Source organism: Pseudorasbora parva, chromosome 10, assembly GCF_024679245.1.
Source record: "Pseudorasbora parva isolate DD20220531a chromosome 10, ASM2467924v1, whole genome shotgun sequence".
In the NCBI taxonomy this organism is placed as follows: Eukaryota; Metazoa; Chordata; class Actinopteri; order Cypriniformes; family Gobionidae; genus Pseudorasbora; species Pseudorasbora parva.
In genome coordinates, this window is record NC_090181.1 from 10,588,747 (window position 1) to 10,616,147 (window position 27,401).

Genomic DNA, 27,401 nt, shown 5'->3' on the forward strand with positions numbered 1-27,401 from the left:
TCTTTAGTATCGTATGTAGTAATCATGGTGTCCTCCATGATTTCCGTTCCGACAACAAGGCACTTGAAAAATAAACAAGTTGCGTTACAATGTCGAGGTTGATATCTGATTTTTTTTTTTTTTTTTTTTTTTTGGATTAGATTACATTTGCTAGCAAAGCTCAACTGCTACACAAAGTGGTTGGACAAATTTTCAATTTTAAAGCCTTGCCAACTGAATGAAAGTCTAACAAGAGTGAATCATTTTAGGCTATAGTTAACAATATACCACAGTGAAAGTATTTGCATTTTTCTCTTTTTTTTTACTTCTATAAGCAAAGGACAAAAAATACCTTTAAAAATAGCTCATTAAAAATGGCAGTTTTAATCAGGTTTTAATGGGTTTCAATGGGGACATTTTTTTGTGTGCTGCTGAGAGGATCTATTTTTTTGTATAGGCTAGTGGAAAACGGATTTATTAAAGGAATAGGGGGTGAAATAATTTCATTCTCCAGGGCTCCCTTGCAAAAGAGATTTGAATATAAATGGGACTTCAGCTGGTTAAATAAAGGAATAAAAAAAATCACATGCCCAAATTTATGCAAAATGTAACAACAGCAACATGATACCAAAAAAAGAAGGAAAAAAAAAGAAAAAAATATACATAAAGGTTAAAGAATGGCTATGGATTATTTTGCGTCCCTGGACAATATTGATCTGTGACTTATTCTGCTGAATATCTAATATTGTTGTGTCTGTTTTTTTTACTGAAGGATTTGTGGACAATGTTTTTATATTGAGGAGTAAAAAATATTTGTATTTTGAAGTGCAAAGGTAAAATTAGACACTTGGGGTAAGCTGAATTATGAATATACATGGTAATAGACTGGATTTTAAACAAATCTTTGTTTTCTATCCATATTTCCATGACTCTCTTTCTTTCATCAGATCATCTGGTTCAGCAGGCAGTCTGCATTTTGCAGTCAGCACACGTCAGACTTGCTGTTTGTTCTGTTCTGTTTTGTGTGTGTGTACTGTGTATGTGTGTGAGTCTGTTTAAAAGGATGGGGGTGTATTGAAAGCCTCATATACAAAACTAGAGAGAATCAGAGAATGAGGGAGAGAGAAAAAGGACAGAAAACACAAGGATTCATCTAAGAATTTACAAAGAGAGCAGCTGAATGATCATTCATTCTTCTTCTCCAGAGAGGTAAGTGGATGAGATCTCTGCTATGCGCGGTTCCAATAGAGAAGCAGATGACCGTAACATCTCCGTCAAAGGCAGAACCAGGTCAGGATAAAAGGTCAATGCACTTGTCTTTGCTTTCTCTTTGTGGTATGTGCTCTGAGTAGTTTGCAGAAGCCTCATCCTTTTGATCCGTCTCGCGATGGAATGAGTTTGTCGAGCTGTTTTTCCAGATATTTAATAACTAGTGTGGTTTGAAGACAGCCGTCAAATCTGGCAGGTGCTTTCACAATGTGTATAGCCACATTTCATTGGTGTGGCAGATTCTGTTGTTTTCATTAACGTGTGGGTGCCAATGCACCCTTTTAAATGTTTGTTTTTGGGTTGCCATGCAACAAAGGTGACTGAAACAGGGAATGAATGTGATGATAGATAGCACTGTATTTGAAGTGATTGACCAAACTGTTGAAACGCACACCCACACGCCTTGCGCAGATACATTTGAAGGTGATATCAAGACGACCAATTAGCTGATGAAAATACACCGCTGTTGTCAAACAATATTAGGTGACTGTGTAAGGTTCATGTATTAAAAATAACATCAAGCCAATCACAGGTCCCCTTTCGTCCTTGTCGTCTACGAATGTGCATGTGGAACAGACATCAGCCCCCTCTCTCAGCGCCCAGATGTCTGGCTTCCTGTCTTAAATGTCCATAAGATCTGTTCAGTTTGACGACAGCACACCACACATTTGCGTCAGAGGACACTCTTCAAGACTAGCACCTGTGGCTGTGTAGAGAACTGTTTCAGATGTACCACAAAAGATGCAGCCATAGGATCGTCCAGGTTACCGTCTCTTAGCAACAGCAGGCCATTCACCTCCACCGTGCTGGTTGCCAGGAGTGACGATGTTTCTTGGAGCTCAAAGGAGAGTCAGCGGCTAACAAGACATGCACATACGCACTCTTTCTCTTTTAGATCTAACAGACTGCAAAACCAGAGTGTATTTCTGCCAGCGGGCATCAGAGGGGATTTTAACGAAAGCATCTTCTAGAATCTATCCTTCGGATGCGAGTAGAATGCGTTTAACTGAAATTTGATTCTTTCACCAGGTCTTTGCCGCTGGTTTCACGCTTAGCGCCGCCCTGAAGAGCTACACCTCGACAAAGACATGATGCACACTCCGGCGTCCATGCTGATGGGAGTGGTGTTCGCGCCCTTGGGCCTTGTGCTGATGTTCACTGCCGCAATCACACCGCAGTGGAGGGAGGGACAGGCGCGCCTAGGTGCTGCGGGGCGGGGTGGGGCGACAGAGCTCCTCCTACTCCGCTCAGACGGCCTATGGGAGAGCTGCCTGCAGGTGGTGCACTCAGAGGTCAAAGAGTGCTGGCCCGTGTCGGGGTCCTACCAGAGGGATGCACGGCTTCGAATGGTCCAGGGCTTGGTGCTGTCGTCTCTCTTCCTATGCGGCGCGGGGATCGTGCTCGCCAGCGTGGGGGTCCGCTGCTGGACCGACATCCCGCTCAGGAGTGTAGCGGCAGCCGGCGGCCTGTTGGTTGCGCTGGCAGGCGTGCTCAGTCTGGCTGCGTTAGGAGTGTATACTCGGCATCTTACGAAGCTGGGGATCGAGGTGGATTCGACCGTATCGGAGACGCAAGGACTCAACGTACACAAGCCACCCCGGCTGACGCTACACCCGGCCGGCTCGCTCTACTTCGGCTGGGTGGGAGCTTGGGTGCAGGTGCTGGGAGGGGCCGCACTACTCTTTGGGTTCAAAAGCATGAAGTGTTCATTCTGCCACAAGCAGAGACTCAAAGACAGTGCTGAGATGTATGAGGTGCACTGTTAAACATGCACCAAAAGTTTGTGACGGATGAAGAGACTCTAATGGTGTCCAGACACAATGAGCGTAGATGAATAAGTATTGTGAAACAATATGCGTGATGTTTCTAAAGAGAAACATGCAAGGTATACTCCATGGCTAGCTGTGCATTAAACTATTTTAATGCACGACGTGGAGGCAATTGGCTCCATGAAGTGCATTAAAATTGTTTAATGCACAGCTGTAGATTATGCCGCTTATACCATGGTCATTTGCCACTGACAACTTAAAGTTGTTATTGACGTTTGCAGTGCAATATTTAACTGGAAGGGTACAATTAAGTTATTTTGAGTCAGTTACAAGCTTGTTAGATCTAGCATTCTGCCTGCTTTTAATCAGACACAGAGATAAAGTAGTGCGTAAGATTACATTTATTTGAATTCATTATCAAAAGAGAGCGAGAGAGAGAAATGCGTACCTTGTTAATAGAGAGATTCAGCATCTCTCTATTAACAATGAAGCTGCATGAGTGTGATTACCGGTACTTCAGAATAGCAATGTAGCCCCCTCGTTGCTGAGAAATATAATGTAGCGGTTCAGTAGCGAATCTATTTAAGGACTAAAAGTCGCGGGGCGGCGTTGGTAACAAGTTTTCGTGCTCCTGAATGTGTGTGTGTGTGTGTGTGTGTGCAGTGTGATCTCCGCTCTCGTTGTGCAAGTGACATCAGTGTGTGCGTGCTTCAATGAAAACAGCGCATTAATATAGAACGGTGATTAAACTGACTTGGAACTACCTGTGCATCAAATTGTTTTATTGCACACCTTTCAGCCAATCAGAATCAAGTATTGAAACAGACCATGGTATAAATTAAAATGTTACGTGTACAAAAAATCGTTACCAGAAGCCTTAAGGCCCTTTCACACCATGAATGCTAACTATAAATAAAACGATAACTATTGAACTAACATCGTTTATTATAAGCATGTAAGTAGTTGTCTAATGATATCGTTGTTCTCTGTCATTAATTAGAACAATTATTAAAATGTTATAGTTAAAGTTATAATTTTTGCTGTGAGCGGGCCTTCAGGGCCGGTTCACACAGAGTGTATTTTTACACTGCAGTGCATTTAATTGTTTTTCTATGTAAACTTTTCAGCATTTTGCACATGCCACCATGTTTTTAACATGTCTTGTCAAGTTTTGTTAAAGGCACAATATGTAATTTCCGCTGCTATAGGTTGCTTATTCCGTACAAAGGCGTAGCTTAAAGATGCTTTGATTTCGCAGAATCATGGGAGTTGTTGTCTTCACCTCCTCAGAAGGTGGAAAAGGTAAATCATGAAAACGAGATTTAAACAATAAGACTAACTGTGTTGAGCTATATAACAATCATTAGTTTTCTGTCGATGAATGTATCAAAATAATTGCTCACCTGTCTAATAAAATACATAATATAATAAAGCGTCTTGGTGTTTCCATGGTTTCTACAAAATAAAACCGTAAATTGAGGGTAAAACGGTTTTGATGTCACTGATAGGCGACGCATGGACATAGTCCTGATTAAAATTGCATATTCCTCTGGATTTAAACATTCTTGGAAACATTTGGGAAACTGCAAGTATACAAGTCAACAAAATATATAACATTGTTCTAGTGGTTTGTGGATATTTTAATCCAAAAATCTTACATACTTATTGTCGGCATCTGAAGACCTTGCATTCTTTTCCATTGTGCTGCGATGTGTCTCGCGTTTGAAGCACGAAGATGCATTCTGTGTGAACGATTCCTTAGTAGCCAAGACATTAATGATTGTATGCCCTGCCGTGTTTCTTGCTTTGTCTCATTTCGAAGTCTGCGACCCCTGGAGGTCACATTTGTCAGCCATATATGCTATTAATGCTACCATATTTTAGAAAAGTACATTCAAATCAAATGTAAAAAGAAATAATATTAATTTATGCCAATTTAAATAATTTTTTTGTATTGGTTATTCTGAAATGACCTCAATGAGACCATTAGAGGGCACAGCTAGCCTTCAAAATGACAGCTTTTATTTACTGTTTATCATGGCAGTACTGTATTATTCTTTCCAAAGCTGTCGTGAAATGTAAGCATTGTAGGCTAGTGTCACAAGGCTGTAGGCAATTTAGGCATTTCCCACTCATGCACAAGACACGTGTCCTGTCAGTTCGCTCAAGCCTTATGACTGATACATCTTTAATATTTGGACCAATCGCATATCTGTAATATATTGATCTGTATTACTAATTACTAACTGTACTTGTTGTAAATATGTGTTGTTAATGACTGTAATGCCTATGTGCAAGGCTACTGATTAAATGTTTCAAAGCAATGCTTCTTCCTGCTTCTCATGTCAATTTAAAGGTAGGGTAGGCAGGGATGGGCAGTATTTCAAATACATGTATTTAAAATACGTATTTGAAATACAAAATACTATTTTGTATTTTAAAGTCTTTGGAAAAAATCGAATGTAATTTGTATTTAAATACATTTAAGATGAGTATTTTTGTATTTTCAAAATACTCAAAATACTTTGAGCCAGGCAACCTCTTTATCAGGAGCTGTTTTCATGCATCTACTAGTTCAGACCAGACACGCCCCTCCCCCCAACATTCATTCAGGTGAGCCGCAGCTGTACAACCCTAGCCTGACAAGCCAGACCCACATCAAGATGTTTGGTCTGGAAACTCACCATTGACAGCTCAATCCGAGGGGCGGATAAACGGTTGTCTTTCAAACTCCCTCTGCACGCGATAGGATAGCGCTACAACCAACCAGAGCAACGTGAAGCGGAGCTCATTGATAGATTAAACATTCGCCGTATCCGGTCGGCAAAACTCAGAACACATCTTCGCTTTTTAAGAATGACTTCAGTGCCGTTCTTTGTTCTTTTCTCAGAGAAAAGCTTAACTCAAGTCTTCCAGAGTCACGGCCAAAGCTGATTCGAAAGACCGCCGTTCGCCAGCGTCTGTGTTGACTAGAAGCACACAAACGCAACTCTGCCGTCATTATGTTAAGCCCCGCCCACCGACTCTATACACGATGTGATTGGCCCGACCAGATTTTGGTTTTTACAGCTCAGAAGTGTATTGAGAGTTGCTAGACGGCACTCGTGGCAGATTAGATTTGCTGCCGCTAGGGTGCGTCTAGATTTCTAGGCTAGTACAACCCAGCCTTGGATCGGCAACTTTACAAAATTGTTGGAATAAGGTGAGGATGTCATGGTCAATTCTACTTGTTGATTAAAGTAGCTTGTCAAATGTGTTTGAAGTATTAACGTTACTGCATGTTAGGGATGAGTGATATCATATGACAATACATATCGTAGATTCGTAGCAATAATATAAAATGTGAATCGATGGAACTTTTTCTAAATCATTTACATAGATAGGCCTATCGGGGTAAGCACATATATCTGTGCAGCTTTTAGTGGGCAAGAATAATTGGAATGTTGGAGTGGAAAAAGAAGTGAGGGCGAATGAGTTATTGACATAATTTGTGTTATTATTACTGCCGCTAAAGGAAATTCAAATTCAAATTGAAAACGAAAGTTTCTAAGCAGTTGCACACATCTAAATGCTTTTTGGCATTCAGAATAGGCCCAGATAGATTACAGCCTAATATGGATACCTTCACTGAATTGCCAATTTCACATGTATTTGGTGTATTTTCAAAATACAAAATACTGTATTTGTATTTAAATACATTTTTCCACACAGTATTTTGTATTTGTATTTAAATACATTTTTCCTCACAGTATTTTGTATTTGTATTTTAAATACATTTCCATGTATTTATGCCCATCTCTGAGGGTAGGTAGGACTGATCTAAAACACTTTTGTCCAAATTTGTACTCTGAAAAGGAGAGTATAAAAATCGAGTGACTCTAGACTTTTTAATCTGCAATAAACACCGCTCATTATTTTCGTTCAGGACGAAACAAATGATTGGCTTGGGCGACTGTCACTCTCGCTACCATGGCAACCACCGCTTTCGCCACAGGATCTGCCCACATGCGCGCTCTCGTTTGATTTGAGCAGTTCAAGAGGCAAGAAACCTGTTGTGTTCTTGTGTCCTCGTTTAACATCTCCGCCAGCAGCGTGGTAGGCTAATATCTTAAAGTATTTTGCTACTATACTTTATAACGGATAAATGAGACGGAGACTCTGTGCTTTGTGCTCTCACTCTCTTTTTACTCTGAGACCACAGCCCGAAGCAATCAACATAAGATCAGTGCAACACTTAAGTCCACGTAATCAAAACAGAGTCGAACTAAATCCACCACAAAACCTAGCAAAATAATGGCAGAGAAAGAGCATTCAAAATTCAAAGTGAATGCAAAAAATGAAGACAGTACGAGAAAAGGCAATGCACAGAAAGTCTTTGGATAAACGCAGAAATCAAACGCGAGTAAATATCTGCGTGGCTTTTCAACGATGGTGAGAACTGAGGGACCTGAAAAACGACTCATTGCTGGCTGTATTTCTGCTGGACAGGTAATCTTTCATTTTGATTATAATTTTTTTTTGGCTTATGTTTTCATGAAGCATTTATCAAGAGCACATGAAGCTGCCTAATATAGCTAACATAACATTACTTAGCATAAAGTAACAATAGCCATTAGTAGAGATGATAAATACTCTATATGCTTAGCTCAAGTTGATCGCTGTCGTGCTGAATTTCGCAAAAATTAACTTTAGATAACAAAATGCATGTGTAAAAGCTAGTACACCGCATCCAGGAACTTTTTTTAAGAGCTAAGTTAGCTTTAGCTACTGCTAATCAACAACGCTTTCATCATGGAAACTCTTACATGCAAAACAAAGTATATGTTAAGAATTTTACACGAAATTCATCTTCATTACAGTATAACTGATGTTATTGGAAAAACATGATGCTACCCGTTTTCTTTGCCTTATAAATGTAACTAGCTCGTTACCAAGTCAAACAAAAATATATTTTAAACTTTACCAGTAGGCTATCGGTATTCTAGCTTGATAGTGAGTACTATAATACATCTTATTTGTTTATATTCATACTGATAAAGTTAGATGTTTTATTACATGTGATTCTGACATGATGTCACTACATGCACACTGCTCTTCTGAGGTAAATAATGCGTCTTCCAGCTGAGTGGCTGGTGAGGCGCGTTCATGTATTTTGGGGGCGTGGCTTTGGAAAGAGCCCAGAAGGGAGAAGGTGGAGTGAATGGAAATAATGAGCTGTCTTTAAAACAGTCGTGAGAGGTCTACAGACACTCAATTTTTATACTTTCTTTTTCAGAGTACTTACATTTTAATTATGTATTGATATATAAAGAAAGTTTAAACAAATTTGGAAAAAAAGTTTTTTAACCAATTCCTACCTACCCTACCTTAAGCGCTTTTAATATTTTAGTCGTTACATCTGCTCAAACTACTTTTGGTTTGTCATGCCAACTAATGATTTTACACTAAACAGCTTGTTTTGGTAAATATATAGTCCCACATTACAGGAACAATCAATTCCTAAAAAACTGGCCTCCGAGTTTCTTTTAAAACTTATGCATATGTTTTGGATTGAAACAATGGAATATTCTTCTGATTTAAAATATCTGATCAATTGTTACAATAAATAAATACTCCAAAACATATCTTTGCAAGAAGGAAAACATTGTTTAATGGTTTATGAGCATGGTAGAATTACTGTAAGGTAAGAATTAATGCTTAAAGCCTTTATGTATAATGCATTATAAAGGTATTCATAGCGTACATGATATCTTTTAATAAATAAGCATAACCCAAGGTAAAATGCATTATAATATTTTTAGATTCCTTGTTATATCTGAACTTTCTAAAGGTGTGTTCAATGAATTGATAAGTATTGATTCATACAGAGGAACAGATGCAGTGAGATTATCATTGGCTCTGCATAAACAGTAATAGTACACTATATAAACATTAAGGCAAAAGGACAAATCTCATTGAAATATCAACTTTATATTTTATCCTTTTTTTAATCTGCGTATATACATTGTATGAACAAAAAAATTAAAAAGCAACATGAAATAAATTATAACACATTGTGATTCCAATCTGTTTACAAGAGCATGATACACACGTCATTAAACACTCGCTCCGCTCTTTGTAGCTCTTTGCGGATTAGGACAAAAATGTCTAACCAGTTTTTGTCTTTGATCAACTGAAATAAGAAAACAAACAAAATTCAATCTATTTGGCCGGAAGTATTTTAGAATAAAATAAAAGAGATAAGATTCAGATGTGACAACATATAAACGTGCAGCCATTATACGCATGAATATACAGTAGAACACTGCAAGACTAAAAGGAACAGGAGGCATACGCTACACCTCATGAACAAAACACAGGGCGCCACTGTGTGGCAACTCTGGGAAAATGACCAACGCTGGGCATTTAATACAAACGCAACGCGAGGTTGAGGTATTCATTTCTTTTCCTCAGGAAATATAGCTTTTGAGCCTGCTAAACCTGCTAAATTTTCTACATAATAAAAAAGTATAAATTCTTATAAAAGAAATACTTGTCTATTGTGTCTGAACATACCGAAAACATTTTTTAAGCAAACCTTACACACATACCTAACGTAAAAAAACAGATATGCATTATAATCAAATGAATAATCTAAAATATATATTTAAAATTACATACAATTACATCAGTATAATCAACATCCTTTAGCAAGTGCCTAAAGTTACATTTGTTCTTTTGCCAGCATTTTGCAGTCCGTCAAATATGATAGATTATAGTGAATGTACAGTAGAAGTACAAAGTAGTTCTGAAAAGCTCCAGATCTTACTTCTTGTGAAACAGCCATCGCTCCGTGCCCGATGGCTGCAACTCGGCTCCTCACATTTGTCCCAGTGTTGCACTCTCGTTTCTCTATTTATTTTAATTACAGTATAAGAGGAAAGCGGTTGTGTTTGTGCATTCTGTACACGTGTTATATGTAAAAGTAGTTCTCTGTAGGTGTTTCGCCCATGACTGTGGTATGCGTTAGCACCTGTGCATCTGCAGGAATGGAGCATCCGTCATCAGGTGCCTCTGAATCTACCAGCTGTTCTCCATCACTCAGGGCCAGTGCGCTTGCCTCGTCGTTGACCCTGGACACTGTGTCTATGCTTGGCGACTCCTTCTGTTTCTGCTGTTTCTCAATGTCCTGAAGCAGCTCTTCATTGAACTGCTTCCACTGACGGAACTTTTGCGGCGAGAGCTCAGAATCCTCTAGGATCTTGTTAATCAGGTGAAGCTCCGCCTCCTTTGCCTAAGAAACACAGGCAGCCAATGGCAATTGTTGAGACCATAATGTGTAATTATGTAGTAATGCACGCTGTCCATATATTATTGTTGACTTGAGTAGGAAATAATCCTAATAACAGTTAATATTGGGTTGGTAGTGTGTGTGTGTGTGTGTGTGTGTTCATGTTTTCTATCCTGGTGGGGACACATTGGGGACTTGTGTCACTGTGGGGACCTAAATTGAGGCCTAATGAGGAAACAAGTTTATAAATCATAGAGAACGAGTTTTTTTTTTCAGTGTAAAAAATGCAGAAAGTTTTGTGTGATGGGCAGGTTTAGGGGTAGGGTTAGTGTAAGGGGAGAGAATATACAGTTATAAAGGATGAAAACAATTACATCTATGGAGAGTCCCCACAAAGATAGCGAACCAAATGCGTGTGTGTAAATGCATGTCTGACCTTCAGTGTGCTCTGGAGGGCACGGAGTGTGTGTATCTTCTCATTGATAACAGGGTTTTTGTTGCGTTTAATGAAGGATTTACGAAGCTGGTCGTGAGTCGTCGGATGATTCTGACCAATCAGAGACACTCCTCCTTTCTTCAGGCTATGGAACATTTCATCCATCTCATCTACATTTCCTGAGACAGAGAATTTGTCTATAAATTTTTATCTCGACAAAGTTTCCAAAGGATTTAAAGATACAAGATAGAAAGAAGCTGATAGGATGATACAGTTTATGATGATCCTTTACCTGCAATTTTACTGCCCCCTGCTTGTGAAATGGTTAATGGCTCTGATATCCTGTTCTGTTTACCCTTCGTTCGAGGAAGCGTGTTTGATTGAATTGGGGTTTTCTGTGACAAAATAAAATCACAGGTTTGAAACAACAGGGCAAGTAAATGGACTACCCCTTTAATTGGAGGTTTTACTGTATTCCTGTTTGTTTTGTGCATGGGTGTGTCTGTGTTTGTCCTCACCGTATTGGGTTTCTTCCGATGAGAAAGCGGTGAACGTGATGATTCCTCCTCAGATTCGGTTTCACTGTAACATTCTGACAACAGAAATATCATTCATCATGAATCCAGCACTGCCAGAATCTCTTAAAACTTTTTTTTAAATGATAGAACACAACATAACTAAGACAAGTTACACTTGGAAGACAAGTAAAAAAAAAGACAATGACACATGAGGAATAAGGAAACAAATGTAATATTCAGCAGAAAATTATATATATGGACAAAAGGACAATAGAATAAGTTATACATGGTGACACTGGTATTATAGCATGGTATATATCAGTTTACTGGAAGGCAATGGGGAAGCAGGCATCTGTGTACTAAAGGAATGAATAACAAACCCAGCTGAAGGCATCAAGTTTGTAGTTTACAGCTATGCTAGAATAAAATCACAATCCTCTATTACTGTTTACATAAAAAATGTAGCATAGAAACAGCATATGTATTGGCATATATAGGGGAGACCGGGGAGTTCGGTAACAAGGGGTAACACCGTTAAGTAACACTGTAAGTTTGACGGGTCAGAAAAGATGGTAACACCATCTATACAATACACTCCTATCTTCTTTTTGAGCGCACAGAAAAAATGGCATGTGACTGAAAAATCCAATATAATGTTTTTGTTAGTTTAAATTGTTTTCTTTGTTCTTCAGTGATGTTTATGAAAATTGATAGTGTGGATGTTATTTCAGCAAATTACCTCTCAGTGTTACATCTACCCCTGTAGTAAGGTAGATTGTAACAACGGAACTCTTTGTATTTGACATTAACTCATATAATCTGTGATTATGAGGTACACATAAAGGTGAGTTTTCTTTGCAGTCGACAAATGTGGCTATTGTGTATCAAAATTTAAGATATCTAGCACAAACAACCACTGAGTTACTGATGCTCAAACAAAAAGTGTTACAAACAAAAATTCCCGGTCTCCCCAGTGTGTTAACACACATCATTTCCTACCTTCTTCGCTGTCTGGTTGACTTTGGACATACTTCTTGTGTTTCTGAATGGCTGCAATTAAGCAATTAATCCATCTGTTTAGAAATAGAGTGAGAGAAAGGGAGAGAGTGTGTCCAAAAAAATGATTTATCACCAATCAACATGTCTCACCACCACCAGTTTCCAGTTTGCACTAGAAGTGATTTGTATTGTGTTGTATTAGGCTCTGACCAGTAGAGGGCATAGGTAATGCGTGAAAGATCCTGGATGCGTAAAAACTAGTGATTATGTGTGTGTGCAGTAGAAAAGAGCAGCAATATGCAGGTTAACACAAGGTGGGACTGTTAAATAGGTTAAAGGTGTTGGCATTCACATGTCTCCAGCGCCGCCGACAGACTGACACTGTTTCTCTCTCTCTCTGACTCTGAGAGTCTGCTGACTCACTGCTATACTGCAGATCCTCAAGCGCTGCTCAAGAGGTCAAAGCCATTAAGAGCCATTTTAAAGTTTAAAGCTTTTCACACTGAAGCTCAGAACAACCAGTGCAAATTAGCAATAGAATATCTGAACAATCACGCCTGTAAATAATGGACATAAATGGCATAAAATGGCAAATCTCTTCAGATGAGACAAAGTCACCTGATTGGTCTAATGAGTAGAGGAATGATACATGATACAATAGTTAACATAACTGCCCAAGGTTCTCTCCGGAACATCATATCATCGGCTCTATTATTAGATGTGTGAAGCACCAGGGTTTGACTGGTCATTGGACAAATCATGCAGTGTAAAAGAGAGCACCAATCTGTAGAGCTATTACATAAAGCCCTCAGCCCTGAATTACTGCAGAGGTGCTAAACTAAACTAAAAGGTTATTTTCAAAAAATATGTTTTTAAAGAACAAATACAAGCATTTCCAGCTGATTTACTGTATTATATTAAATAGTAGGTTACACTTTATTTTAAGGTGTCTTTTAAAGTGCAATTATATTCTACCCTTAAGTACTGAGTAATATTAACTATGTACTTACTAAAGGGTTAGGATTATGGTTTAGTTACGTAACTACATCAATTTCTGTGCCATAGCCACCAAAAGAGAATGGCAAGAAATTGGTACTACTGTCCCTTTCGTCCTGTTTTAAAGGAGCACTCCAGCGTTTTTAGAAATAGGGCTTATTCAACTTCTTTCCTACATTTAGATATGTGGGCAAATGCATCTTTGTCTCAGTGCATGCGTTGCTTTAGTTTGGCAGGGTCGCCGCTAGCTTAGATTAGCATAAAGAATGGAATCCTATGTTGCCAGCTAGCATGTCCCGAGTAAAAGTGTTCAAAACTTTTTGTGGCCTGCGTATTCACAATGAGTACAAATTTCCTAGGCAGATATCGATTTGGGACTTTAGTATGTGGAAGCACAGGCGAAGCACTGCTACTTGGGTGCAGAGAAATATCACACAACACATTGCTATCGCTCAACAGCCGGAGGACGTTTTCATAAACAGCTATTTTTCTTCTTGATGTTACAAAAAATGTGTAAAGATTATTACATGATTTAAAATTTGTGTAAATCATGTAATAATCTGCAGAAGAGGGAAATTAATCTCAGTGCTTCTCTCGCGAGAAGTGAATCTCAGTTGATCCACAGCATGTGATTGGCTGTTGTCACAGCTAATCTCCTGAACTCAGGATCAAAGCCTGAGTTGACAGAAAAAGCTGATAACCCTGAGTTTGTTAAACTACCATCATGGTGCAGGCCCTAAGTTTTTGCTGATCAATGGCGCAGTCGTTTTCAGTTGCCTTTAAAATTGCAACGCGCCAACAATGCACCTAAACACACCTTTTTTCAGACCAACACGCCCATGGGCACCAATGCATTTGCAGTCTAAACAAACGTGGCACTGGACATGAAAAAGAAAACTGCGTTGGGCTGGAACTAACAAAAACGTGCGTTACGCCGGGTGTCGCATTGCACCGGGTGTATGATAGGGCCCTAAATCTACTAGATTGCGATAAGCACTTGGAACTGACCCACAAGATAAAGAAATGTGCAAATTGCACTAAGCACAGATTTGTGAGTGTGTTTGCACCATTAACTGATTTGCATATTTTTCTAAATCAATAAAGCAGGGCAGAGTACACATTAATTCGGCTGTCAGCAGTATATGCAATTTGTTCTGAATTCCCCACAATTTTTGTTAAGTCAACCTGTGAATCAATTAATCACTTTTATATATATATATACACACACACACACACACACACACACACACACACACACACACACACACACACACACACACACACACACACACACACACACACACTTGGTTATGCGCATAAAGTAGAGAAGTTCCACACTCCACCTTTAAAAATACAATGTCTTTGCATCTAACACATCTATTTAAATTCTACGGTCAAAGTAGTCATTTGCACATGAAGAGAAACTGCAGGCGCACAGCTAGATCTAATCATTGTGACATTTTGTTACTCAATGATTTTTACAAAATGCTCTCCAAGACATAATGTCAGGAATGACTGTCGTTTAGACGCGGCGGTAGGGCAAATGCTTGTTTGTATGCAGCCAGACTCACTTGCTCATGTCGTTTACATTATCAGCAGCGAAGAAAAAATCCTGGAAGCGCTGGTGGCGCATTTTAAACACACTAGGAGAAAAAAGAAAAAGAGATCAGATGATAATAACCATTAATCTTATGGCAGAAGCTTTAGCAGCTTAATGAAAACTCGTTTGTCATCATGGTGGCAGGTTGTGCTTTTCAGCGTCTGTGGACTGCGGGGGAAATCAGAGGAATGTAAAGTGTAATTCTGTTATTCACACATCTCCGGCTAACTGCCCTCCTGTGCCAGATCCTCTCACTCTCACAGCCAACCACAAACACAGAGTCCGAGGGGCCTTGCGACTTCTGTTTCTTTATGACGGTGTGAACACAAACAATCACGCTGAATGGGGTTTAATGTAGTTCAGTCAATAGATATGCTTCGACTTTGATTTAGCATCAAATAATGAATGTGTAAAGCATGTTTTGTATAGTGCAAAAGATACTCACTACTTCCTCTTGTGCTCTCCTGCACTCTCTATACTGTAGCTTCCGATCTTGATTAAGCCCTCCGCCTTCTCCTCCTGCACAAACAAAAGAAGAAGATACAAAGATATAAAAATTCTGTCTGGTACTGATACACTGATAATTAGTGTCATGTAGTGTGCGATATTGAAATTCGACACCATTTTGTCTCAGAAAATAAAAACTCTTAATTTTCTCACTCTCATATCTTTCCAAACCTGTGTGCTTTTTTTTCTTCTGCAGAACATAAAATAAGATATTCTGAAGAATGTTGGTAAACAGTTTTGGTTACCATTAGGGGAAAAAAATACAAATGGAAGTAAATGGGAACCGAAACTATTTCACTGATTCTCCAAAATATATTCTTTCATGTTCCATAGACGAAAGAAGGTCATAAAGTTATGCATAGCATTTACATTTTCCCTTTAAAAACAAAACTCTTGAAAATAAAGTTAATACTTTTAAATGCAAGTTAACAAGCAATAGCATATGTAACCATTTGCATATGTAAAATAACATGAACGTCAACCTTAAAGGGTTGATAAATCAAAACCTGCCTAATGTTAATGAATGAAATGTCGACCCAGGAAGTAGTTAGGACTGTGTGTTGATGGACTCGATCTACTTCATCGATGTTCATCGTTCAGAACATGATCCAGATGTAGTCTTTGACAAAAACGTGATTTTCTTAGCCTAGGAAAACCCAGACAACTTCCGGGAAATTTAGATTTGCTCTACAAATAACTCAGTTACTACTGAGAATGAAGATTTTTTTTATGATTTTTTACTCAAAATGTTGCTTTTGTAGAATTGAAAATTATCAAAGATATTTGAAAATGAACAAAGACATTTTCTTTACTGTTCTCTCTCTCTCTTTCTCTCTTTCTCTCTCTCTCAAAAAACATTCTATAAATATGCTGGGTACGATTAATGGTATAAGTTTTTATCATCTCCTACATCTATTTGTATTTTTTTTTAAGTATAACCTAGTGCTCTATATTAGCGCCCCAGTGTGCTAACTAGTTTTGATTTGGTATTGACTTTGATGTGTTACCCATTGCAATACAATATCGTCACACTATAGCAATGCTCTCCCACATATTTTGCTATTGTAACTGCACTTATTTCTGTTGTTGGTATAAGAAGCAGTGGGTGGTTTTCTATCATCTTGCTGATGATGTTTCTTTAGTCATTCAGCAACCCTGCTGCCTGAACCACTGTAGGCGAACCACCCTTAGACATTTGATGAAACATACCCACATTCAAGTATTGATAAAAAAAGAATGCATGAAGCTAGAATAAATCTTTTTTTAATGTTTTATTTTAAAGCAGAGGCTCTGTTACTTCTTTTGACATTACATGTTCAGATATAAATAGTTGTGATATTAAAGGCACAATATCCAAAAAAAATATCCAAAGAAATACAATATCCAAAAAAATCTCTAATATTGTCCAATACGGTAAAGATAAATTATGCATCCCTTCTAAAGATAAAAACATTTTCAAGGAGAGTTTAGTTTTATAAAAACTTCTTAATATGATTTTTTACTTGTTTTTATAAAGTGCAAATTTGTGTCTCCAACTATAACTTGTAATTCAGCCTCTTTACAAGTAAACTCTTACTAACCTGTTGGCTGGTATACCAATACATCGTAGGACCTTTCAGGACGAACCAAAATCTCTGCCATTTCTGAGTCATGAAGACGTTTGTTTCTTTCCTCTTCTTCCAGAGCCAACCATCACAGTCTGGGCGGCCAAGTTCACGACAGGACACCTTCCTGCGGCTCATCGCTGTCCGCGTTCCTTAAGTAAACATACGATATAGGTTAGATTCATTATTGTGCAACAGATGCAAAATTAGTGAGTGAATGTCAACACAAATCCATGCCTGACCTTTAGTAGAGCTCTTCTTGTTCTCCTTTTCTTCCTGCCGTTAGAAGAAACTTATATTGTGAGATGCCTTAACAGATGCTTCTCAATGATTCATGCACTCGAGTGTACCATACTTAACTCAAGGGTACAATGGTGATAAATACTTAGAGTATCTCTCCAAAATGCAATTTGCTTTGTGACTAGGACTAGAATTGTATGTCATACCAAAGGAAAGTATTTTTTGCGTTCTTACTCTTAGTCCTGCCATGTCAGGACAGGAGCTGGTACTGCCTCGGTCGAGCTCGATCCGTGGCGACGGACTTCTTTCTGCAGATGAACTGACTTCCAAACTGTTTCGACTCGCACGCTGAGAGTCTACAAGTGTGAAGACAGATATACATTTATTTATCTTATAGAGCTTATATGCTGCAGATGCAACTTTACATTACTGTATAGTCTATAAACTAAGAAGCAATTACATGCTCAGCAATATTGAACCAATTAAATTATGGCTGCTGAAAAGACTACCTTATAAGTAACATGAGTTATAAAAATACATTTACACATTTATGTACTTAATATAAATACACTGCAGTTGAACTGTTGGTATAAATTGATATACTTAAAGTCTGCTTAATTGCAACATCTAATTTTGTATTTGATGCCAAGGACCTGAGGTCCAACTAAAGATATACTTAAGCATATTTGATTAAAAATTGTATTGTAAGTATTGTAAGTATACTTTAGGTACAATGTAAATATCTTGCATTTAAAGACAAGATATTATACAGAGATCATACTATCCTTACTAATAATGATATTAAGAAATGTGCATTGTGCAATAAAGTAGTAATACAAATACAATAATATTTATATCAGTCTCAATCGATATGCCAGTAAATGTGTAAATGGATTTGTAGCATTCTTAGTATGAAATAAACATAGGGGTTTAGCTGGTAGACATGCTGTTAGACATGTTAGCTGATGAACAATATGTTTTTCTTTCTTTAGGACATCCTTGGGACAATTTTGTATTTCATATAGAGGGTAGGTATGTGGAACCATTCCTAATAACTATGCTTTTGATTCTCTCTAATAATTTTTCTCTTACCTATGTTCTGCTATGATATTTGTCCTAGCCTTGTGTTTGTGTATAATGTGAAAAGATTGCCTGGACTATGTTAAATCAAAGCTACTGAGATTTTTCTATTTTAATATATAGCAAAAGGTAATGTATTCCTGTGATGGCAAAGCTGAATTTTCACTATTATTACTCCACTTTTTAGTTTCACATGATCCTTCAGAAATCACTCTAATATGCTGATTTTGTGCTAAAAAAACATGCCATCCCTTTTAAACAATTAATGAGTCCTTGCTAAATTATAGTATTTAAAAAAAAACTTACAGAAGCCAACAGTTTATGTGAGGCTAACAGTACATATTATAAATTGTGATGTCTGTGAAAAGTTTTTCACAAATTTGATTTACCTCTGGGTGGACAAAATGTAAATGTTTATTGAGATGTTTCTGAAACCAATTTCTGTACATACATTTAATTGTGATGAGTAATTTTTTTAACTATCTTATGTAGATGAAGGAACAGTTTTAAAAGTAATATCACACTTAAATAATATTAAATCTAAAGACATCTTTGTCATTGATTCTGTGTTTTTAAAAGAGCACAAGGAAATTTTGACTCCAGTATTAACTAAAGTTATAAATCAGTCTAGAAATGAAAGTATTTTTCCCATAGCTCTGAAAACAGCTATAGTTAAGCCTATACACAAGTCAGGAGACAAGCTCCGGGTTTCTAAATATTGACCAATAAGCATCCTTCCCACTATCTCCAAAGTCTTTGAAAAGTAGTTGCAGCACAACTAGTGGAACATCTTGATTGTAATGCTCTTTTACATCCTCTTCAGTTTGGTTTCAGAAAACGTTACTCTACGGAGACAGCATGCTGCTATTTAATAGAGGAAATAAAATCAAGTTTGGATAGTGGAGGAGTTGTAGGGGCGGTCTTTCTTAATCTGTGTAAGGCATTCGATACAGTAAACCATGAACTACTGATAGATAAATTAGCACATTTCTCTATTAGTAGAATACAATGAACTGGATTCAATCTTTCCTAAGTGCAAGGCAGCAGTGTGTATTGGTAAATAATGTATCATCTTCTCTACGAGCATGCACCATGGGTGTGCCACAGGGCTCTATATTAGCACCCCAGTTGTTCTCTCTTTATATAAATGATTTTCCATCTGTGTGTACTAATGCTAAAATGATAATGTATGCTGATGACACTGTGGTGTATATTCATGGTAAAACTGTTAAGGATGTTGTCCAAAAGTTAACTGAGGAAATTAAAGATTTCCAGTTGGCTGAAAAACTCTCACTTAACGTTGAATGTTGATAAAACAGTTTTGATGTTCTTTACAAATCAACGTAAGCTTTTGTCATGTAAAACTGAATCTAAAATTATAACTGAAAGACAACAAATATCAAGGGTTGACCAAATTAAATATTTAGGAGTTACTCTTGACCCAAATTTAAATAAATAAAAAACATATTAAAAAGATAACTAATACGTTGAAAATGAACATTGCACAGTTTAGATATATTAGGAACTCTTTGACCATGGATGCATCTTATTTATATCTAAATGCTTTTATATTTTCACACTTTCAATACTGCATGACGAGTTGGTCACAGGCCTGTAAAACAACATTGAGGCCTCTGGAATCAATGTACAAAAGTTATCTTAAGGTTCTTGATAAGAAATCTCAGTTATTTCATCATTGTCATATTCTCAAAAAACCTAGCTTATTAAGTTTGGAAAATATAATCATATGTTTAAATCTCTGTCTTTTGTTTAAAGGGGTACTTCAGCGCTGGGAAGATGAATCTGTATTTAAACTGGGTCATCAATGTAGTAGAAATGTGAAATTATTTTTGAATTTGGTGCCTTCTAGACTGAGAAAAGACAGAAAATGTATTCTTGTCTCAATGGGGATGAAAGACTACAATTCCCAGAATGCTTCGCTGCCCTGTGAGGGCATTCCCAAAGCCACCAACTAGATTACTGTGACTGAGTTGAAGAAGACACTACAATTAAAAACTGAACGTGTCTGTTCAATATAATGAGTGAGTCGCCGCGCGAGTATCACAGCACTGAGCACTAACTGCAGGAGTCAGATAAATGAGGTGATGAGCTCTCGTGAGGAGAGCTGAGGTAATCGCGACTACACTCGCGGCATACATTCACAACGCGAGTTCAGTCTGGCGCGTTTTCAGTTCATGCCTTTGCAAGCTTAACTTTCATAGAAATTAATTTGAGAAGTTAAAAGACTTACATTGCTCACCATAGCTCCATTTAAATGAGTGCCTGTAGCTGCGAGGTGAGCTCTGAGTGTAATCTCCATCCCCCATGCGCGGGTTCAAAACATGAGGAAATGGCTCTCTCTGCTGGCTGTAGTCTTAAGCCTTTGGTCAAACATTCCTCCTATGATGCAGATATCGTCAATTTGCATCATAGGAGGAATTTTTCCAGAAATAAACTGCATAAATCTCTTGTCTCAGGGGATATGAGGGGGGAAAAGCACAATCATTTGAATATACTCCAGGGTTTCTACTGATACAAAGCCATTTGCTAATCGCTGAAGTAACCCTTTAAGAATATAAATGGTACTGTAGCTCCCTTTAAAAAGTTGATCTTACTGAGCTCAGAAAATCAATTTCGAACCACTCGGTCGGCTGTTTGGGGCGAGTGTAGGATTCCACTACGTAAAATAGCACTTGGTAGTACAGCTTTTTCAAGCATAGCCATCAGACAGTGGAATAAGTTGCCAACAGAGTTAACCACATGTGTGAATTTGAACACTTTTTCACATTGGATCAAAAAATGGCTTGTTTCACAACAAACATGTTCACATAATGTTTAGTAGTTGATGTGTAGGTGAGAGTGTATTGTAAATGCATGTTGTAAAATGAATGCAGGGTTTAATTATTTTAGTGTTGTTCTGGGATAAATGTATTATTAACCTGATTTGTTTACATCAGCCTGTCCAGAGACTGCAGGGGTAAATCAGCACAAGTGCTACAACCTGGTAAAATACATCTCTCCTTTTTAAGGTTTAATGTATATTTTACACTGTCCCTGTTTAAATGAATAAATAAATGAAATAAAAAACTTTGGGGGGCTGATGTCTTCATGTTTTTTGTGTTTTTTTTTTAACAGTCTGCAGTAACTTTTACCTGTCCCTGGCTGGTGGCGTTTTAAGGCATTCAACTGATGTTCATCAGAGCTTTGATCACTAGAGAGCGCTGATTTCTCCCGTTTGAAATGATGTGTGCCTTCTGATGCTGATCTATGGTACATAAACGCACGCGCACACACACACACACACACACACACACACACACACACACACACACACACACACACACACACACACACACACACACACACACACACACATGATAGCATATTACACTGAAAAAAATTATTGAGAAAAACAGAGTCACCTAAGTGGCTCTTTGCAATGCTATTTATACAGATGCTGCATTAATTCTAGGAAAGCTGACCCAAACACACACATACTATAGTTTAGCCATACTGTACACAAACACACACACACACACACACACACACACACACGCACGCACGCACGCGCGCACACGCGCGCACACACACACACACACACACACACACACAGTGTGGTTCACTATCTTTGTGGGGAATCTCTCCATAGACGTAATGGTTTTTATACTGTATAACTTACACTAACCCTAAACCTACCCATTACTCAAAACGTTTAGCATTTTTACATTAAAAAAACTCATTCTATATGATTTATAACTTGTTTCCTCTTAGGGACCTCAATTTAAGTTCCCATGGTGACACGAGTCCCCGTGAGTCAGTGTGCATTCAGGTTGAAGTCCCCACCAGGATAGAAAACATGAACACACACACACACACACACACACACACACACACACACACACACACACACACACACAACCGGACAGAGACCTGAGATAGCGGAGTACTCGTATGTCCTCACTGTAGCTCACAGAAAAGAGTTATGAAACAAGAATTCAGTTTATGAAACAGCCAGGCAGAGAAATGGAGACTTTCACTTCTTATACTATTAACTGAATACATGACGTACACCCACACCTAATAACTAACCACATAATATGTATTATCTCATGGCTGTATATTATTGCTGTATGGAAATTACTTTGACACACTCATCTCTGGCTGTAACAAAATACTCTTTAAATTGTAAAAATGAAACAAGCACTTTCTGTATAGCTGGAGCGTCTGAGGAAATTCAGCATCAGAAACAGCAGAAAATAGCGCTTATAGGAGCATCTGAAGAAAATCAGCATCAGAAAAAGCAGAATATGGCGATTATAGGAGTATCTGAAGAAATTCATCATCAGAAACTGCAGAATATAGAGATTATAGGAGCGTCTGAGGAAATTAAGCATCAGAAACAGCAGAATATAGCGATTATAGGAGTATCTGAAGAAATTCAGCATCAGAAACTGCAGAATATAGCGATTATAGGAGCGTCTGAAGAAATTCAGCATCAGAAACAGCAGAAAATAAACGCTTATAGGAGCATCTGAAGAAAATCAGCATCAGAAAAAGCAGAATATGGCGATTATAGGAGTATCTGAAGAAATTCATCATCAGAAACTGCAAAATATAGCGATTATAGGAGCGTCTGAGGATATTCAGCATCAGAAACAGCAGAATATAGCGATTATAGGAGTATCTGAAGAAATTCAGCATCAGAAACAGCAGTAAATAGCGATCATAGGAGCGTCTGAAGAAATGCATCATCAGAAACTGCAGAAAATAGTGATTATAGGAGCGTCTAAGGAAATTCAGCGTCAGAAACAGGAGAATAAAGTGATTAGAGGAGTGTCTGAAGAAATTCAGCATCAGAAACTGCAGAATATAGCGCTTATAGGAGCGTCTGAGTAAACTCAGCATCAGAAACTGCAGAATATAGTGATTAGAGGAGTATCTGAAGAAATTCAGCATCAGAAACAGCTGAATATTCAGCTGAAATTCAGCATCAGAAATAGCGATTATAGGAGCGTCTGAGGAAATTCAGCATCAGAAACTGCAGAATATAGTGATTAGAGGAGTATCTGAAGAAATTAGCATCAGAAACAGCTGAATATAGCGATTATAGGAGCGTCTGAGGAAATTCAGGATCTGAAACTGCAGAATATAGTGATTATAGGAGCGTCTAAGGAAATTCAGCATCAGAAACAGGAGAATAAAGTGATTAGAGGAGTGTCTGAAGAAATTCAGCATCAGAAACTGTAGAATATAGCGATTATAGGAGCTGAAGCTGATTCAGCATCAGAAACAGCTGAATATTCAGCTGAAATTCAGCTGAAATTCAGCTGAAATTCAGCATCAGAAATAGCGATTATAGGAGCGTCTGAGGAAATTCAGCATCAGAAATGGCAGAATATAGCGATTAGAGGAATGTTTGAGGAAATTCAGCATCAGAAATGGCAGAATATGGCGATTAGAGGAGTGTCTGAAGAAATTCAGCATCAGAAACTGCAGAATATAGCGATTATAGGAGCGTCTGAAGAAATTCAGCATCAGAAACAGCAGAAAATAAACGCTTATAGGAGCATCTGAAGAAAATCAGCATCAGAAAAAGCAGAATATGGCGATTATAGGAGTATCTGAAGAAATTCATCATCAGAAACTGCAAAATATAGCGATTATAGGAGCGTCTGAGGAAATTCAGCATCAGAAACAGCAGAATATAGCGATTATAGGAGTATCTGAAGAAATTCAGCTTCAGAAACAGCAGAAAATAGCGATTATAGGAGTATCTGAAGAAATTCAGCATCAGAAACAGCAGAAAATAGCGATCATAGGAGCGTCTGAAGAAATGCATCATCAGAAACTGCAGAAAATAGTGATTATAGGAGCGTCTGAGGAAATTCAGTATCAGAAACAGCATAATATAGTGATTATAGGAGCGTCTAAGGACATTCAGCGTCAGAAACAGGAGAATAAAGTGATTAGAGGAGTGTCTGAAGAAATTCAGCATCAGAAACTGCAGAATATAGCGCTTATAGGAGCGTCTGAGTAAACTCAGCATCAGAAACTGCAGAATATAGTGATTAGAGGAGTATCTGAAGAAATTCAGCATCAGAAACAGCTGAATATTCAGCTGAAATTCAGCATCAGAAATAGCGATTATAGGAGCGTCTGAGGAAATTCAGCATCAGAAACTGCAGAATATAGTGATTAGAGGAGTATCTGAAGAAATTAGCATCAGAAACAGCTGAATATAGCGATTATAGGAGCGTCTGAGGAAATTCAGGATCTGAAACTGCAGAATATAGTGATTATAGGAGCGTCTAAGGAAATTCAGCATCAGAAACAGGAGAATAAAGTGATTAGAGGAGTGTCTGAAGAAATTCAGCATCAGAAACTGTAGAATATAGCGATTATAGGAGCTGAAGCTGATTCAGCATCAGAAACAGCTGAATATTCAGCTGAAATTCAGCTGAAATTCAGCATCAGAAATAGCGATTATAGGAGCGTCTGAGGAAATTCAGCATCAGAAATGGCAGAATATAGCGATTAGAGGAGTGTTTGAGGAAATTCAGCATCAGAAATGGCAGAATATAGCGATTAGAGGAGTGTCTGAAGAAATTCAGCATCAGAAACTGCAGAATATAGCGATTATAGGAGCGTCTGAGGAAATTCAGCATCAGAAATGGCAGAATATATAGCGATTAGAGGAGTGTCTGAGGAAATTCAGCATCAGAAACAGCTGAATATAGCGATTATAGGATCGTCTGAGGAAATTCAGCATCAGAATGGCAGAATATAGCGTTTATAGGAGCGTCTGAGGAAATTTAGCATCAGAAACTGCAGAATATAGCGATTATAGGAGCGTCTGAAGAAATTCATCATCAGAAACTGCAGAAAATAGCGATTATAGGAGCGTCTGAGGAAATTCAGCATAAGAAATGGCAGAATATAGCGATTATAGGAGCGTCTAAATAAACTCAGCATCAGAAACAGCAGAATACAGCGATTACAGGAGCGTCTGAGGAAATTCAGCTGAGATGGCCAAACTCACCTGAAGGACAGAGAACGGACTGAAGCTGCCACCCTCCCAAAAAGAGAATGTCTGTTTTTCTCTTCCTCTTCTTCCTCTTCCACCTCTCTCTGAAAGTAAAGTATCAATGAGATCCACGAGTGGAAAATCCCAATGTCACCACAAAGAGTGACTCCTCTCATGTGTCAAGTGTTTTTTTGTGGTGAGGCATGTGTATGTTCGTGTCTTGTGAACGATAATTGTTAGTTTGTGGCATGCATTAGTACTTTTGTGTGTGAGTGGGTCAAAACTGTCCCCAAAAATAGTTAGATATACAGTATTTTTTTTTTAATTCTAAAAATGCAAAAGATTACTTTTAGCTTTAGACTACATAAAAACAGTAGATGTCTATGTGTCATTATTTAAATGTTTATGTGTCTGGGTTATTATTGTTAAATGGTAACAATGAAAAATCATTAATTACTCACCCTCATGTCATTCCAACCCCATAAGACATTCGTTCATCTTCAGAGAACAAAAAAAGATATTTTTAATGAAATCTGAGAGCCTAGCCTACGCAACTTGCCTTTCAAGCCCAAGAATGGTAATAAAGACATCATTAAAGTAATCCATGTGACTAGCGGTTTAACCTCAATTTTATGAAACAACACGAGTACTTTGTTAGTGTCATTTTTTTTTACCACTTTATTTAAAATATATTGACCTCAAACGCTGCTCTCATGTCTCATGGCTCTCAAACGCTGCTCAAACGCACGCATGTGTTGTGCTGCTCTCGTGAACGCGCGTTGGAGATCAATAATTTTTAAATAAAGTGCGTAGGCTGTAAATGGAGGGACAGAAAGCTCTCAGATTTCATCAAAAAGATCTTTTGTGTTCACATTTGTGTTCAGAAGATGAACAAATGACTTATGGGTATTTAAGACATGAGGGTGAGCAAAAAATTACAGAATTTTTTTTGGGGGGGGACCCTTTAAAGGACAACTCCGACGAATTTTTAAGTTTATCTTGATCATTATACCTTGGTGAGTACAGAAGATAGAAAAAAAAATTAACCGGATTGGTGCTTGCAACACGGAGCTCTTACAGTTAATGCCCAGAGCCCTCACTCAGCTAAAACGGCAGCTTGGGGGCATAAACGTAAAGGGTGTCTTTGTGCCTCTTAACAGACATAAAATGCAATTAAAATGTCTGTCCAACATGAACAGGGCCCTTACATGACAACGAGATGCGTTTAGCCACTTAGCCATTGTTTAAATTCACCTAAATAGTGTTTTAGACTGCTAGCTGTAGCCTCGCGCTGAAGTCCTGTAGGAACTCAGTGTAGCCGGAAAAAAAGGCAAATAGCCCAGTTGGGAAGAGCGTTGTTTGTGTAAAGCATGATTATTTTATTACTGCACATCTTTTCTCAAGCCGTGTGTGCCCAAATGGAAGGATAAATAAAGTTTGCATTACGACCACAGTGGTTGCACCCATCTTCTTCGACCACGGAATGACATTCTTCTTCAACCGGCCCGCTGTGTTGTGTCTGTAAAAGTTAGTCAAGCGTTCGCTGCAAATTTTTGCATTCTGTTGCCACAATTCGGAAAGGCACAAACGCGAACCATTTCTTCACCTTCTGAGCCAGATTGGATCATCACTCTAGTGATGTCCGGTTCACGAACGAATCGTTCTTTTTAACCGATTCTTTTTAGTGAACCGGGCGAATCAGTTTACCAAATCGGACTGAATCGTTCTAAACGGTTCGCCTCTCAAATCAGCGCTGATCCCACAAGTTAGTTTAGTTACTCACTTTCTGACTTGAGTGACAGTCCCTCCGAATGGAAATAAACTAATGTCTTGAATTATATGTTGTAACTCCAATAGTTCACTGAACTGAGACATTTGCTGAGAGATCTGATGAACTCACGAACACCTGATACTGAGCATGCGCGTGTAACTGAACGAGCAGCGGTTCTCGGATCAACAGTACAGAATCGAAAAATGTTTCTTTCTGACACGTTCAATACTGAGAACCGACAAGCCGATGAGCAGAGCAATGAGATTACTCTTCACACACACGATGCTCTTCCCAACTGGACTATTTGCCTTTTTTCCCACAGGACTTCAGCGCGAGACT

At 38.2% G+C, this 27,401-nt stretch overlaps 2 protein-coding genes across 3 annotated transcripts in view; one reads left to right on the forward strand and one right to left on the reverse strand.

The window, feature by feature from the left end:
- The first annotated feature begins 937 nt into the window (after nt 1-937).
- Nucleotides 938-5,310, forward strand: cldn23l (claudin 23-like). Of its 2 annotated transcripts, none has more exons than XM_067455145.1 (2): nt 938-1,269; nt 2,278-5,310. In XM_067455145.1, the coding sequence occupies exon 2, from the start codon at nt 2,337-2,339 to the stop codon at nt 3,012-3,014; it is 678 nt and encodes a 225-aa protein (XP_067311246.1). In that variant the 5' UTR covers nt 938-1,269; nt 2,278-2,336; the 3' UTR covers nt 3,015-5,310. The 2 variants fall into 2 exon arrangements, with proteins under 2 accessions (XP_067311246.1, XP_067311245.1); XM_067455144.1 differs by having other exon boundaries at nt 939-1,188; nt 2,278-5,309.
- A 3,339-nt stretch (nt 5,311-8,649) lies between these two features.
- Nucleotides 8,650-27,401, reverse strand: part of cnksr1 (connector enhancer of kinase suppressor of Ras 1) — a 43,275-nt gene continuing 24,523 nt past the window's right edge. The window contains exons 10-21 of the mRNA XM_067455146.1: nt 25,307-25,395; nt 21,420-21,532; nt 17,422-17,543; nt 17,190-17,223; nt 16,924-17,099; nt 15,282-15,355; nt 14,808-14,879; nt 12,241-12,314; nt 11,242-11,315; nt 11,016-11,118; nt 10,724-10,902; nt 8,650-10,290 (exon numbers count right to left, since the gene is read on the reverse strand). Coding sequence (XP_067311247.1) covers nt 9,970-10,290; nt 10,724-10,902; nt 11,016-11,118; nt 11,242-11,315; nt 12,241-12,314; nt 14,808-14,879; nt 15,282-15,355; nt 16,924-17,099; nt 17,190-17,223; nt 17,422-17,543; nt 21,420-21,532; nt 25,307-25,395 — 1,431 coding nt within the window. The 3' untranslated portion in view covers nt 8,650-9,969. The remainder of the gene's footprint in view (nt 10,291-10,723; nt 10,903-11,015; nt 11,119-11,241; nt 11,316-12,240; nt 12,315-14,807; nt 14,880-15,281; nt 15,356-16,923; nt 17,100-17,189; nt 17,224-17,421; nt 17,544-21,419; nt 21,533-25,306; nt 25,396-27,401) is intronic.

What these genes read in the sequence shown, in the direction of transcription:
- cldn23l (XM_067455145.1), top strand. Translation starts at nt 2,337, where the DNA reads ATGATGCACACTCCGGCGTCCATGCTGATGGGAGTGGTGTTCGCGCCC.